This window comes from Onychostoma macrolepis, chromosome 06, assembly GCF_012432095.1.
Source record: "Onychostoma macrolepis isolate SWU-2019 chromosome 06, ASM1243209v1, whole genome shotgun sequence".
Taxonomy (NCBI): Eukaryota; Metazoa; Chordata; class Actinopteri; order Cypriniformes; family Cyprinidae; genus Onychostoma; species Onychostoma macrolepis.
Genome location: NC_081160.1, coordinates 31,918,732 through 31,933,689, shown reverse-complemented (window position 1 = coordinate 31,933,689; position 14,958 = coordinate 31,918,732). Strand labels below are relative to the sequence as shown.

At 35.7% G+C, this 14,958-nt stretch overlaps 1 protein-coding gene across 1 annotated transcript; it reads left to right on the top strand.

Moving 5' to 3' along the window:
- The first annotated feature begins 170 nt into the window (after window positions 1-170).
- ddx27 (DEAD (Asp-Glu-Ala-Asp) box polypeptide 27) lies at window positions 171-14,944 on the top strand. Its single transcript, XM_058780273.1, has 21 exons — window positions 171-607; window positions 1,825-1,974; window positions 2,062-2,121; window positions 2,575-2,764; window positions 2,851-2,900; window positions 2,995-3,078; window positions 4,052-4,157; window positions 4,267-4,440; window positions 5,311-5,461; window positions 5,542-5,641; window positions 6,478-6,619; window positions 7,344-7,497; window positions 7,575-7,656; window positions 7,738-7,915; window positions 8,758-8,864; window positions 8,944-9,040; window positions 9,673-9,764; window positions 9,962-10,082; window positions 10,938-11,028; window positions 11,109-11,180; window positions 13,342-14,944. The coding sequence occupies exons 1-21, from the start codon at window positions 521-523 to the stop codon at window positions 13,355-13,357; spliced, it is 2,304 nt and encodes a 767-aa protein (XP_058636256.1). The 5' UTR covers window positions 171-520; the 3' UTR covers window positions 13,358-14,944.
- Window positions 14,945-14,958: the final 14 nt, after the last annotated feature.

The window sequence follows — 14,958 nt, the reverse complement described above, 5'->3', positions numbered from 1 at the left end:
TTGGTCTTGGCCATGTTAGTAGTTGGATTCTTACTGATTGTATGGGGTGGACAGGTGTCTTTATGCAGCTAACGACCTCAAACAGGTGCATCTAATTTAGGATAATAAATGGAGTGGAGGTGGACATTTTAAAGGCAGCCTAACAGGTCTTTGAGGGTCAGAATTCTAGCTGATAGACAGGTGTTCAAATACTTATTTTCCTCACTGTATGCAGTCATCTGCAGTCTTAACTCGTCCTCCGCGCCGCTAGGTGTCAGCGCGCGCTCATGAGTCCGCCGCAGCCGCTGATCAAGAGCCGTGAGAGAATGACGCAGATCCGCTGCTTCAGCGACGCACGTGTGTAAACGAGCATTGAACGCCGTTCGTGTGTCAAACACACGATTATATGTTTATGATTTATTAAACTACAAAATCAAGTCTGCCTTATGTAGTTAGATTTATCTGTAAAGATATACACTATATATATGTATATATAGTATCACATGTTTTAATAAGTTTATTTAGTGAGTGCAGCACAAAGATGTTTTCAGATCTGGATCTGATCAGAACTATCGATGATAATCAAGAAGTTCCTGAGGATCCGGACTCCGCTTCTGACGATGAAGCCGTAAGTTCACTTTACTCTTCAGACACACTGAGAAACTATCATAGTGGCACCATGTTTTTCTTTTGGCTTGTATTGTGGTGCTATTATGTTGTTTGAGAATGTGTACCGTGGTAATACTATGTTTCGAAGTGTAAATTACCATGATAGTGCTCTGTTTTGAGCTATATTCTATGGTAAAACCGCGTTTTTTGATGTACATCATGGAAATACTACGTACCGTGGCAGTACTGTGTTTTGAGTCTCATACTACGTTAATACCATGTTTTTTGATGTGCATCATCATAGTGATACTATGTGTTATCTGTTGATAATACCATAGTAATACTGTGTTTTGAGCCTCATACTGTGGTAATGACAAGTTTTTATGTGCATCGAAATCGTAGTAAAAATATTTTATCTAGTGGTATATCATAGTAATACTGTTTTGAGAGTCATACTATGGATTTTTTTTAATGTGTGTCATAATAATATGATGTTACTTTCTGATATACCATAGTAATACTGTGTTTTGAACCTCATACTGTGGTAATTTCATGTTTTGTATACCATGTCAGTCCTGTGTTTTGAGAGTTTTTTGGTATTTTTTTGTACATGCTTGATGGTAATACTGTGTTTTTGGACCATGTTTTTTTATTTATTTTTTAGCACATTGTAGAATTTGGACTGTACATTTGTAATACTATAGTATAAGTGCCTTGGAGTACCATGGTATATGTGACCCTGGAGCACAAAACCAGTCTTAAGTCGCTGGGGTGTATTTGTAGCAATAGACAAAAATACATTGTATGGGTCAAAATGATCAATTTTTCTTTTATGCCAAAAATCATTAGGATATTAAGTAAAGATCATGTTCCATGAAGATATTTTGTAAATGTATCAAAACTTCATTTTTGATTAGTAATATGCATTGCTAAGAACTTCATTTGAACAACTTTAAAGGCGATTTTCTCAATATTTAGATTTTTTTGCACCCTCAGATTCCAGATTTTCAAATAGTTATATCTCAGCCAAATATCGTCCGATCCTAACAAACCATACATCAATGGAAAGCTTATTTATTCATCCTTCGGAAAATCTTTTGAAAAATTGACACTTAAGACTGGTTTTGTCAAGAATGGTGTATTGCACAAAGGCAGTCCCATAGTATTACTGTCTGATACCGTCAGTGCACCATGGTAAGGGTGGTATAGTGAGCTGATGGTGGTGTGTATCTTCAGGAGCAGCCCATCGTGTTGAGTAAGCAGAAGCGCGCTCTGAAGGGCCGCAGCGCTGGGGACTTCAGCACAGATTTTGAGTTCGGCGAGCGGGATGGACTGTACAGCGAGGACTGGGTCATGGCAGACGTGATGGCGCAGCTCAAGAAGAGGGTGAGTGGGATTCTCACGTCACTGCTCAGGGCTGTTGATCACGTTAGTCATGTTGAGTAATCATCTTCCCTCTTTACGGATTTCCAGAAACCGCCCACTACTTTGGACGAAAAGATCGAGAAAGTGCGGAAAAAGCGCAAAATTGAGGTATGACGATGTGTGCAGCATTCAAATGGAAAACATTGTAATAATATTACTGTTTACTGTATTTTTGATCAAGTGATTGCAGCCTCAGCTAGTTTTTTTATGTCTCTTGAATGATTTCTGAAGACTGGAGTAATGATGCTGAAAATTCAGCTTTGATCACAGAAATCAATTTCATTTTACAATATATTCACATAGAAAACTGTTATTTTTAATTGTAAAAATATTTCACAATTTTTACTGTATTTTTGGTCAAATAATTGCAGCTTTGGTGAGAAGAACAGACTTCATTCAAAACATTAAAAATCTTTCAAAAATGCTCCAAAGTTTTGACCACCAGATATTTTTATTCCATTTTATTCATATGTTCATTTTTATTTTATGTGTGTGGTTGTGTGTATGTGGCAAATAAAAATAGATTTAAAATGTTTCTGACTTATTTGTATGTGTTTGCAGGAAAAAACTCAAAAAGAAAGCAAGAAAACAGAAGCTTCAGCCTCTAAACCAGAAAACGACAATGATGGTGAAGAGGATGATAAAGAAGAAGATGATGATGAAGAATCAGGTGGAGATGATGATGATGATGATGAAGAGGTGGATGAAGATGAGTTCTCATCAGGTGATGAAGAGGTGCTCAAAAAAGCAGGTGTGTGTCGACAGTCAATCAAAGCACTCTTTATTATTGTTCTCTATGAACAGATTTGATATTTCATCCTCTTTCTTTTCTTACAGACACTTTGAGAGAAAAACAGAAGAAAGGCAAGAGGAAAACGGCAGAAACTGTGAGTATGGATCGTTGTCTTGAGCTGCTGCTGTCTGTTATATTTCTGTGTGTTTGTGATGTTCAGGAGGTTTGACTCCTGCTCTCTCTTCCAGCCTGAAGCGTTTTTTGAAGACGCCTCTCAGTATGACGAGAACCTCACCTTCCAGGATATGAATCTGTCCAGACCTTTACTGAAGGTGAGTCTGACGTCACATGCATTTGATGTTTTTCAGCCTGTTATGTTCTTTGTATTGTTTATTTTTTTTTATGTATTTATTTTTTGTTTTTGCCATGAAAATAGCCTAAGATGCTGACATGGCATTAAATAAAATATACTACTACTACTATTACTTGTTTATTTTTTTGCTCTTAAATTACTTTTTCACTTATGTACTTTATTTATTTATTTTCAAAAGTTTGGATCAGGTATTTATTTATTTTTTATTTAAAACAATAAATTAATACTTTTAAGTATTTTTATTAAACTTTTATTATTTATAATGTTACAAAAGATGCCAGTTTCAAATAAATGCTGTTCTTTTGAACTTTCTATTCATTAAAGCACAGCTGTTTTCAACATTGATGATAATCAGAAATGTCTCTTGAGCAGCAAATCAGAATATTAGAATGATTTCTGAAGATCATGTGACACTGAAGACTGCAGTAATGATGCTGAAAATTCACAGCAATTACAATATATTCACACAGAAAACAGCTATTTTAAATTGTAATAATGTCACAATTTTACTGTTTTTACTTTAACAAGTTAATGCAGCCTTGATGAGCAAACATTACAAAATATTGATGAACAAATTGTAATAATTTCATATAATGTAGTTTTAATGTATATGCACCAATGTTAGTTCTCATTGTCTTTTGGTTCTCAGTCATGACTGACATTTTTGACATTACTGAATTACTGTAGAATTACTTGTACAAAGGCTTGAATGATAATGACCTGGAGAATTTTTTGAGATAAAAATGTGCATGTGAATAAGTGAGCTCTTTTGCATCACATTTTTAATGTTTTAATGGTCTGTTATTAGCTGAGAAACATCATTTGCATCCAAATAAAACTGTGTGCATTGAACATTGTGCCATATGATGTAATGTGGGTCTTGAGACGAGGATGCACAGCGTTTCTGAAGTGTTTTCCTCGTGTTTGTTCAGGCCATCACTACTATGGGCTTTAAGCAGCCCACTCCTATTCAGAAAGCCTGCGTCCCTGTGGGGCTGCTGGGAAAAGACATCTGTGCATGTGCCGCCACTGGCACTGGTGAGACTTCTGTCTGTTTGATTTGACCAGAAAGAATGAATATGACTTTTTCTGTTAACGAGTGAGGATGAATGTGACACGTTTCGATGCCTCTCTGTGTGTGTCTCAGGAAAGACGGCGGCCTTTATGTTGCCGGTCCTGGAGCGTCTGATCTACAAGCCGAGGGAGACGCAGGTGACGCGTGTGCTGGTTCTGGTGCCGACCAGAGAGCTGGGCATCCAGGTGCACAGCGTCGCCCGCCTGCTGGCCCAGTTCACCAGCATCAGCACGTGCCTGGCCGTGGGTAAGAACACTCGTATTACAGTATTATTTATTCACTATAGTACGTATTCATATTTTGAATTAATTTAAAAAATATTATGCAACAATTTTATATAAAATTGTGCTTTTGTCATTTTAATTTATGTATTTTTTAAATATTTTTCAAATTTATTTGTTTTTGTTTTAGTAATTTTAGTACTTCATCCTAAACATTATTATTATTATTATTTATTTTATTTTTTTTCTCTCTCTTTAGTTGTCAAGTGATCTTTCTAATTACGTTTTTCATTTAATATTTTGTTAGCTTAATTTATTTTTAAACAATTTTAAATGTTTTAGTTTTAAAGTATTAGTAATTGTGCTTTAGTCATTTTTTTTTTTTGTATTTAAATTTTATTAAATTGATTTTTTAAAATAATTTTAGTACTTTAAACTAAACTTAAAAATGTTAGTACTTTTAATAATAGTAATTTTAGTACTTAGATTATTTTATTTCTTTTTTTTTTTTAGGTTTTAGCAATTCTATCTGCTAATTTTGTTTTATTATTTTTTTATACATATTTCTGTTTTATTTCATCTTCATTTCAGTTTTTGGTTTAGTAATTTTAGCACTTCAACTTATATTTATTTAATTTCATTTATTTGTCAAGACAGCATTTATTTCAAGTTTTGAATCTAATAATTAAGTTATTTTATTTCAGCTTTATTTGTTTAAAAAAAAAATTATAGTTAAAAGTAACAGCACAAATTAAAAGTGGCCCTGTTGCTTTAATTCTCTCTTTAACATGTTAAAATAACACACTTGTAGGTTTTGAAATATAACGAAGCAGTAGATATACTGTTAGAAACGAAGGTGGGAAGTATTGTGAGACATTTGTGACGTGTCTGTCAGGTGGGCTGGACCTGAAGTCTCAGGAGGCGGCGCTGAGAGCGGGGCCGGACGTCTTGATCGCCACACCGGGACGCTTGATCGACCATCTCCACAACACACCGTCGTTTGAGCTCAGTCAGATCGAGATCCTCATCCTGGACGAGGCCGACCGGTGAGAGCCAGACTTCTAGAGCTACGGCTCAGACTTCCTCAGTGTTTGGCTGGTTGTTTAGATGTGTGTCTTTGGCTCAGGATGTTGGACGAGTACTTCGAGGAGCAGATGAAGGAGATCATCAGGATGTGCTCCTATCAGAGGCAGACCATGCTGTTCTCAGCCACCATGAGCGAGGAGGTGATGCAGCTTCACAGCGTTACTCCACTTAATTCCACTTCAATTCAGTCTGTGTTTATGCATGCTTTATGTATCCAGTGTTGAGAAATCAGGTTATTGTACAAGTAATAAGAGTAATCTATCTATCTATCCATCCATCCATCCATCCAATTAAATTAATATAGAAATTTAAATATTTAAAATAAATACATAAAACAAAGGAATAAATGAATGCATGAAAATAAAACTAAATAAATAGCATAATACCACAGTTTATAATTTAATTTCTTTACTGAAAAAACAGATGAGATTCATCCCATAAATATCATCCATAAATATATTTTCCCTCAAATAGCTATCAGTGTAAATATTGGATGGATGGATAGTTAGATAGATATAAATCAAATCAATGAATAACTATATCAAAGTAAATAAAATGCATATTAAATACATAATTTTTTACATTAATAATACATAAATTATTTACAAAATTAAAATGCATAAATACATAAAATAAATAAAATTATATAATTTATGTTTTGATTCTCTACTGACAAAAAACAATTGAGATCATCTTGTTTTCCCACAAAAATCTTTCTGTTCCAATCACTTGCACCAGTGATCATATCAATATCAGGCAGTTCTAGTGTCTTTTTAATCATTTCATCACTTTGATTAGGTCAGTATTAGAGAGAGATGAAATCAGGGTTTATTTTTACAATTTGCACAATGTAGCTTATAGACAAAACATTATATTAGCCATCATATGGGTTGTATGCCATATATAATGTTATTTTTGGCTCTAACTGTTAGTACAACAGATCTACATTGGTGCGTTTCTTAATATTTCCCTTCAGGTGAAGGATCTGGCGTCTGTGTCGCTGAAGCAGCCGGTGAGGATCTTTGTGAACAGTAATACAGACGTGGCGCCGTATCTCAGACAAGAGTTTGTGAGGATCAGACCCAATAAAGAAGGAGACCGAGAGGCTATTGTTGCAGGTAAGGTGCCCTAATGAGTGGCCTTGTGGGTCTGCTGTCTACTTAGGGTGTTGCGACTGAGCTGCATCTTTATAAGTGACTGATTTCTAGTACTTTTCACTGATAGTAACTCCTTAATGTAAACTACACGAACTCGACTAACACTCACAATGACTCCAGTAGAGTTTAGTGTTAGTATGTTCCTCTTAGGACAAAATATGCATAATCACACATGAATGTAAATAGTTCAATAATATGAAAAATTGCGCAATCAAACATAGAAATAAAAAATGTATAATGTATGTTTCCTTTAAAACTGTCCACAATTTTTGAAGGAAATTATTTGTTAATTGCAGTCAGTGTTATTTTAGGATATAGTCATGTTTTAATTTCAACTTCATTTTGAAATTAATTTTTTACTTTAATCAATTTGTTTTTATTTTTCTCTTCAGTTTTAATTTTAGTTTTAGTCATTTTAGTACTAATTTAGCTTTTACAGTTACTGACAATTTTTTTTTTTTTAATGCATTCAATCTTGATGAACGATAGCAATACTGATCGCGTTGCATGAACAAAAACAAACTATTTTGCTGCATACTGTTTTAAAGAGTCATCAGAGTTAACTTATGTTGTCTAAAAATGCCATCTAGTTAGGCAGCTCACTAGGGATTGAAACATCATAGTCATAGTCTTGGATTTAGTTTGATTCTGAAAGGTGTGTATTAAATCCAGTTATTGTCCGCAGCGCTCCTGACCAGAACGTTTCAGGATCACGTGATGCTCTTCACTCAGACGAAGAAGCAGGCTCACCGCATGCACATCCTGCTGGGCTTAATGGGGTTAAAGGTCGGCGAGCTTCACGGAAACCTGTCGCAGACGCAGAGATTGGAGAGTCTGAAGTGAGTTTCATGCAATGATAAAACACAAATATTTGACTTTAATCAACTGCTGCATGAAAGATGTCCTTGTGTCTCAGGCGTTTCAAGGACGAGCAGATTGATATTTTAGTGGCTACAGATGTGGCTGCCAGAGGTCTGGATATAGATGGAGTCAAAACTGTGAGTTCTCATGAGTTTGCAACTAATATCCGTGTTAGTGAAACCACAGAGAACCGTGTCTGAATGCATGCGTGTCTGCAGGTGATAAACTTCACCATGCCCAACACCGCGAAGCATTACGTGCACAGAGTGGGCCGAACGGCTCGTGCGGGGAAAGTGGGCCGATCCGTGTCTCTCGTGGGTGAGACTGAGAGGAAGATGCTGAAAGAGATCGTTAAAAAAGCCAAAACACCCGTCAAAGCTCGAGTCATTCCTCAAGGTAAAGATGCTTCGTCTTGTGTTGAGTTAAACTCACAATTGTGTTCAAATTTATGACCAGATCTCTCTCTTGAGTTGGTTATTTCTGATGAATCTATTCATAAATCTTTCTGAATGATTCTTTACACATGAGTCAAAATCCACAGTGTCTGCGGGTCTTGACACATCTTAATTAGTCCTTCCACAAATTAAGACATTACAAAGGTCTTAAATCAGAGCTGTGAATCTTAAATTCATAAAATAATGGCGTTGAATGTTTCCCCATACAAATATCTAAACAATCTTAAATCAAGATACAGTTCCTTGAAGAAAATTGAGAATGGGAATTGGGAATGAAAACTTAATTTCTTATAGAACAAGACTTCTTCATTTATGCCATTTTGCTTCTCTAGTAAATATAACCAGATTTAAGAGTCTTTAGACATTTGCACTGGAAAAAGTCGCTTTGGATAAAAGCGTCTGCAAAATGACTAAATGTAATGTAAAAAAAGAAAAGAATTCTCAAAGAAAAGCATCGCTTTTTTTTGTAGAGTGATCAGAAAGTACATTAAAAGTCATTTCCATATTCTAATGGTTGAGAGCAAAGCTTTTAAACTCATTTTTTGTAAAAAGATTTAAAAAGCGGAGGTTTTGCAAATGCAACGTAGTGTGTTCCTTACAAAAAGCTTACATTTATCTCCATAAAACCTGCAGAATTCCTGTATATCTAAAAGATTAAAAAAAAATTGCTTATCCATTATCACTAAACTTCTGGAGCACCCTCATGTAAATGTATTGTTCTGATGCTGTTTTGTATCAAAGATGACTCTGTTATTAACGTGTGTGTTTCTGGGCGTCTCTCAGATGTCATCCTGAAGTTTCGGGATCTGATTGAGAAGCTGGAGAAGGACGTGTATGCGGTGTTACGCTTGGAGAAGGAGGAAAAGGAAATGGCTCATTCAGAGGCGCAGGTCTGTTTGTTTCAAGTATTCACTTGTATGATTAAACACACTTTGGCTCCTGTGGTAAACTGTATGTGTGTGTGTTTAGATCAGTTCAGCTCAGAAGAGGTTAACACAGGGTGCAGACGAGAAACAGGCGCCCAGGACGTGGTTCCAAACGCACGAAGAGAGAAAGAAAGAGCGCAGTGAGTTGAATTTGTGGTCTTTTTCATGAAAGAGAAACACTGTGTGGATTCAGTAAGATTTTGAAATGTTTTTGAAAGCGGTCTCTTCTGCTCATTAAGGCCACATTTATTTGATCAAACATACAGTAAAATTGTGAAAAATTATTTCAAATTAAAAGAACCGTTTTCTATGTGAGTGTGTTTGTGTATATGTGTGTGTATATATATATATATGCGCTGATTTGCTGCTCAAGAAATATTTCTGATTATTATGAATGTTGAAAACAACTGTGCTGCCCAGTTTTTTTTGTGGAAACTGATGCATTTTGTTTTTCAGGATTCACAGATGAATAGAAAGTTCGAAAGAACAGCATTTATTTGAAATAGAAATCTTTTGTTACATTATACATGACTTTACTGTTACTTTTGATCAACGTAATACGTCCTTGATGAGTAAAAGTATTCATTTTATATCAAAAAAGAGCGATAGTCAACACAGCAACAAGAAAATGTTGTCCACTTGTCATAACCACATTTCTACCTCAGATGTGGATTACTTTTTCTTAATATTTCAATAATTGCTTGTGTGTGTGTGTGTGTGTCTGCATTTATCATCTCATCGTGCACGTTTATTTTCCTTTTCTTTATCAAAGTGACAAAAGCGCTGCAGGATTTTGATTTGGCTCTGAGAGGGAAGAAAAAACGTGCACAGTTCCTGAAACAGGGCAAAAAGAAAGAGATAACGGTGAGATTATTTCATCAAACTGTCTTTTTTGCTTTATGCTTTTATGACCTGCCTTTGTACAACTCTGTGCCATCTGAGGTTAAATCATCAAAGAGGTTCAGCACCGTATGCTGCATCAGATGTCCTTGTTTGTATTTGAATGTTTAACGTGTGTGTGTGTGTGTGTGTGTGTGTGTGTGTGTGTGTGTGTGCCCCAGGCGGAGGAGAGAGCTCAGTTCGAGGTGCTGAAGTCTCAGATGTACGCCGAACGAGTCGCCAAACGTGATCGCAAGCAGAAGCGAGCCAGAGCCATTCCTGAAGAAGAACCTGTGAAGAAAGGTCAGCAAATAAACACCTGAACCTCCAGCATGGGCTGAGCATTTGTAAACATGTTTGAATTAGGAATGCACCGAAATGAAAATTCATGGCCGAACGCGTCTTTTCGCATTTTTTTTTTTTTTTCACCATTGCATAAATTAAATAGCCAAAATGTTCCTTTTACTTTTTTGTCTAGCTTTTCGAAGAAAAAAATCAATTACAAAACAACAATTTAAAAATATACACCAAACCAGCACAATTTAACTTAAAATTAATAAGCTATTAAAATATTATTTTTGGCCAATTGAGACCCCCTTCTTAAATCAGGCATGTATTTTTACTGTACAAATAAATGCAGCCTTGCTGAGCAGAAGAGAATTCTTTTAAAACATTAGAATATATTACAGATCCCAATTTGAACACTTTGTGAATGTTATAATAAATGTATTAATAGAGCTGTCGTAATTACTATCATTATTATTGTCTTACTTTCCTTATTTTATTTTAAAAATGTGTCAGCGCAGATTTTCCTTGCGCTTTGGACTTTGAACCCTGTTTGAATATAATTCATGCGTGTATTAGAAAGCATAACATTCTGCAGTTTATTTACTAGTCATTTGAGGACATTTTGCGATTTCAATCACCATACAGTAACCAGCAACAGCCACCTCTTCCTCTTTCTCTTCCTCTTCTCATCGGAGACATGAGATGCAGCTCTAAGCAGTCTCTCGCTGTCGGTGCTTCGTGTTTGTAATGATTCTTGCGTCCCTCTCTGACACTTTTAAATGCTTGGTTCAGTTGCCAAACATTCAATGCATCCCTAGTTTGAATCGATTTGATGTTCAAATTCTGACTGTTTAAACTTTCTTCTTCCAGTTTCCAAAGACAAGGGCGGCAAAAAGAAGTCTGTGTTTGATAAGGAGCTCACGAACACCAGCAAGAAAACTCTGAAGCAGTACAGAGCCGGGTGTGTGCTGCTACATGTGATACTGAAGAGTTCAAGGCTTTGTGTGTGTCTCCGAGTCTAACAGTGATTTCTCTGTTTAGGCCGTCCTTCGAGGACAGGAAGAGACTCGGCATTCAAAACAAGAAAGGAGGACGCTTCAAGTCAAACGCCAGGTAAGATTTATTACAATCAACTCCCTAAAACACATTCCCATTAGACTCGGTCATTAAATATGCATGCAACAAAAATATATTTTAGTATTGTCAGACTTTCATTGTCAATGGTAACACACTGATTATGTCAACTTTAATTTTTAATTTTTTTATATAATGCATTGCTTGTGGAATGAATTGTGGAGGGATTTAAATTACTTGGATATATGAAAGTAAATGATGAAATACGAAATAAAATACACACCTTGAAATTAAATGTAATGGATAACATAAAGCAACAAATTATTGAATCATACAATTGATTGCATCATGCAAGTTATTGTAATTACAAAAGATTAACAAGGGTGTGAAATGTATTTATTTTATGTTTGCATTTTATTGTACTTGCTACATATTGATATCATTTAATAATATAGTATTTAATATAGACTAGGTAAATTACTGCATAGAGAATTTTTTTTTTTTCCCAAGTCTACATTCACAGAGTGTGATAAGGAAAAGGGTATTTTAAAGGGGTGGTTTCCTGCTTTTTTTCTTTGCTTGATTGTGTTTATGGGGTGCAATATAACATGTCTTCATGTTTCGTTTGTTAAAAAACGCCTTATTTTTCATATATTTCACCTTTATTGTAAGCCGCTTTCTCCTCTGTCATTTGAACGACCGGTTGACTTCCTGATTCTCTGAAACCACTCCCTCAGAAACAGGCGATGGGCTCAGATTGGTTAGTTGGGCCGGTGTGTTGTGATTGGCTAAACTGCGTACTGCACATTGTCCGGAAACGTCACGCCCATTCCCTTCACGGGCGACAGTCGCATGTGCTGCGGTCAAATGTAAATAATGGTGTCAATATTGCCGTATCAGTTTGAGCCAGAATCAGACCCAGAAAGCGGTAATGAAGAGAGTCAAGCAGAACTTCCGCAAGCACGGCTCTTACAAACGTTTCTGAATGGAAGTTTGCTGTTGTGATTACATATCAATTTTTTAAGTTTGTACACGTTTGTCTTATACACACAAAATAGCATCGAACTAACTGGCTACTATAACCAAACAGCGTTGGCATTTGTTTACGTCCTTGATAAAACTAAAACATTGCGTCTGAAATTATACATGCAAATACATTTAAAATTATGAAATCTTACTTACAGGTTGTGGCTCTACAACTGCTGCCTCTGTTTTAAAGTTGGAACTGCTCCATGTTTTAGTAATAGTTTCTGTGTGAATCCGGCATTGAACTCGTGTAGATTCTGGAAGCTGTCTTCCGTAAAATGCACGGCACAGAGATTGTAATTGTCAGGAACATAATCAAACATAAATTTTAACCATTGTTGATTTAACTACAGCGTCCGTAGGAAGCCCGAACACAGAAGACCTGACAGCTGGGTGAAAATAACACCGTTTCGACGGCATGGCTACAACTCTCCACTATAACTCTTCCTCTTCGACAAAGCCGCAGAACATGGCCTTGCCCCCTTTTTTGCATGTTCCAGAGGGAGGGGTTTGATGGGTTTTTTACGTATGCAACCCGGGAAGTATCTCGTTGTAGTCCCATAGGAGTCGTTTTTGTAGGCATTAAACTTCCTGATTTTTAAAAGACGATATCTCCGCTTACTTTGAACTTTCAGCGCAGCAACTTTGCAGATACTGTTCATGCACCAACAGCAACATTACACACTATTTAAAATGAAAAAGTGAAATCGCAGTAAACCACCCCTTTAAATACTTTATGAAAATATACAAATATTTTATAAAAACAGTTTGCATATTTGTCGTCTTGTGAAATTTATATTCTCTGAAGCTATTTTAAACATGTTTGCAATTAAAGTAAGAAAGAAAATGTATATTTTAGGCACGTTTTAACAATGTCTTGATGGTTTTGTATAAAATAATCTTAACACATCTTTTTTGACCCTCTAACTCTAGCACTCTCTATTCTAATTCTATTCTTAAAAAAATAATAAAATACTTGCCCCTTTTAGACTTGCACTCTATTCATTTACTAACTGCTTGTTTTCTTAAAAAAAAGAAAAAAGGCTGAGTTGTCATAGATTGCTTCCATTGTCCTCATTTGTAACTCACTTTGGATAAAACTGTCTACTAAATGAGTGAAAGCGTAATTTTTGCCTGCTGTGTCTCATCTCAAGTCTTTTATGTGTCTTTGCAGGTACAAAAGAAAGTGAAGCCGTGCCTGATGTATACGAAGCAAAACTTCAGCATAACATCAGCCTCTTTATCATTTTATCATCATCCTCCCTCCAAACTTTCCCCAACATAAACCCTTCAAATAAACCTCTTCGACTTTTACAACCTGTACTTCTGTTTGTCCATGCGTTAGTCATGGCAGAGCGAGGTGATGCGAAGCTTCTGTTAGAGATCAGCCCGACGTCTGAAGGGCGGTCAGAGGTGTTTGAGAGCCCACCATATCAAAGACACCCTCTTTACAGCCCACATGAAACAATGAATCAGTGTCCGGGGGGAAACTCCTTTATCACACGACCTTAAAGATAATGCAGAGAGAGAGAAACAAAAAATGAATGAAGCTCCAACAGTGTTTTGCACAGTGAAGATGCATGTCTCTGTTACACTTTAATTATACATTTAAAGACTAAGTAATATCAATTAACTACATATTCTTGCATGTACATGTACTGGTTAGGGTTTGTCTTGGGGCTACTTGCGTGTAATTATGCATAATGTTATAATAGTAAGTACATATAATGTGTAACAAGCACACGCTAAAGTAAAGTGTTAGCAAATAGTTTTATTTATTGCTATTTACTGTTATTTAAGTACATGCAGAGTGAACTACATACTTGTGTAAATATCATACGGAGCTGCTTTATTGTAGTAATTACTCGTATGTTTATAGAGTATATGGTAACAGAATATGAGTGAACATTACTAGAGTTTAAATAAATATTAAATACTGATAAATATAATAATAATAATAAATACTCTTGCTCAGATGCAAAGCAAGGTGATACGCCTGTTTTCTGAGATTCTCTCGGAGCATGACCTTGTTCATGTACAACTTTCTGTAAAAATCATTTCCTCAAAAAAAAAAAATCACATCCGACCGCTTTGGCAAACCAATGGGAAACTGCTGATTATTTTACCCTTTTTTAGGGGCAATTGTCAGAATTATGTGTAGAATCTGTGTAGAATTATGATGAAATTTCACTGGGTGTAATGTGAAGTTATTAGTGTTTCTTGCTAAAGTGGACATCTGATTTGAAGCATTAATTCTTAATGGGAAGTAAACACAAAGCTCCAGTCAGGTCAAAGTTCGAGTGTCTGTTCATCAAACAGACATGAGTGTTGAGAACAGCCTCCTCAATTTAAAAACGGGAAATGTTGTCTCAGTAACTCCTCTCCACAGTCAATCTTTTATCGCAGCAGGTCATGTTTGCATGAGTTTTGCACACTTCAAGACTATGTCTTCCCCTTATTTTAACCGCACTTTACAGGTTTTACCACATTGTCGCCCGGGCTTGCATTTGTTTTGCATCTACCTCAATGCTTTGCATTCAAACCACAGCATTTCTTCAAGAAGGTTTCATTTTTTGTGAAATGGTCTCAAGCAGGTGATTTAATACAAACACTTAAAGATCATGAAAAAATACTACAATTTTTTTGGAACCATACTATAGTAAAGTGTATTATACTGTATAGTATTCACAACACTTTGTTAATGAATGCTACAGCATAACTGATGAACTGTAAAAATACTGTAGTATATTTTATTAAATTTAAGTTGTTTACTTTGATGATTTTCGACTTT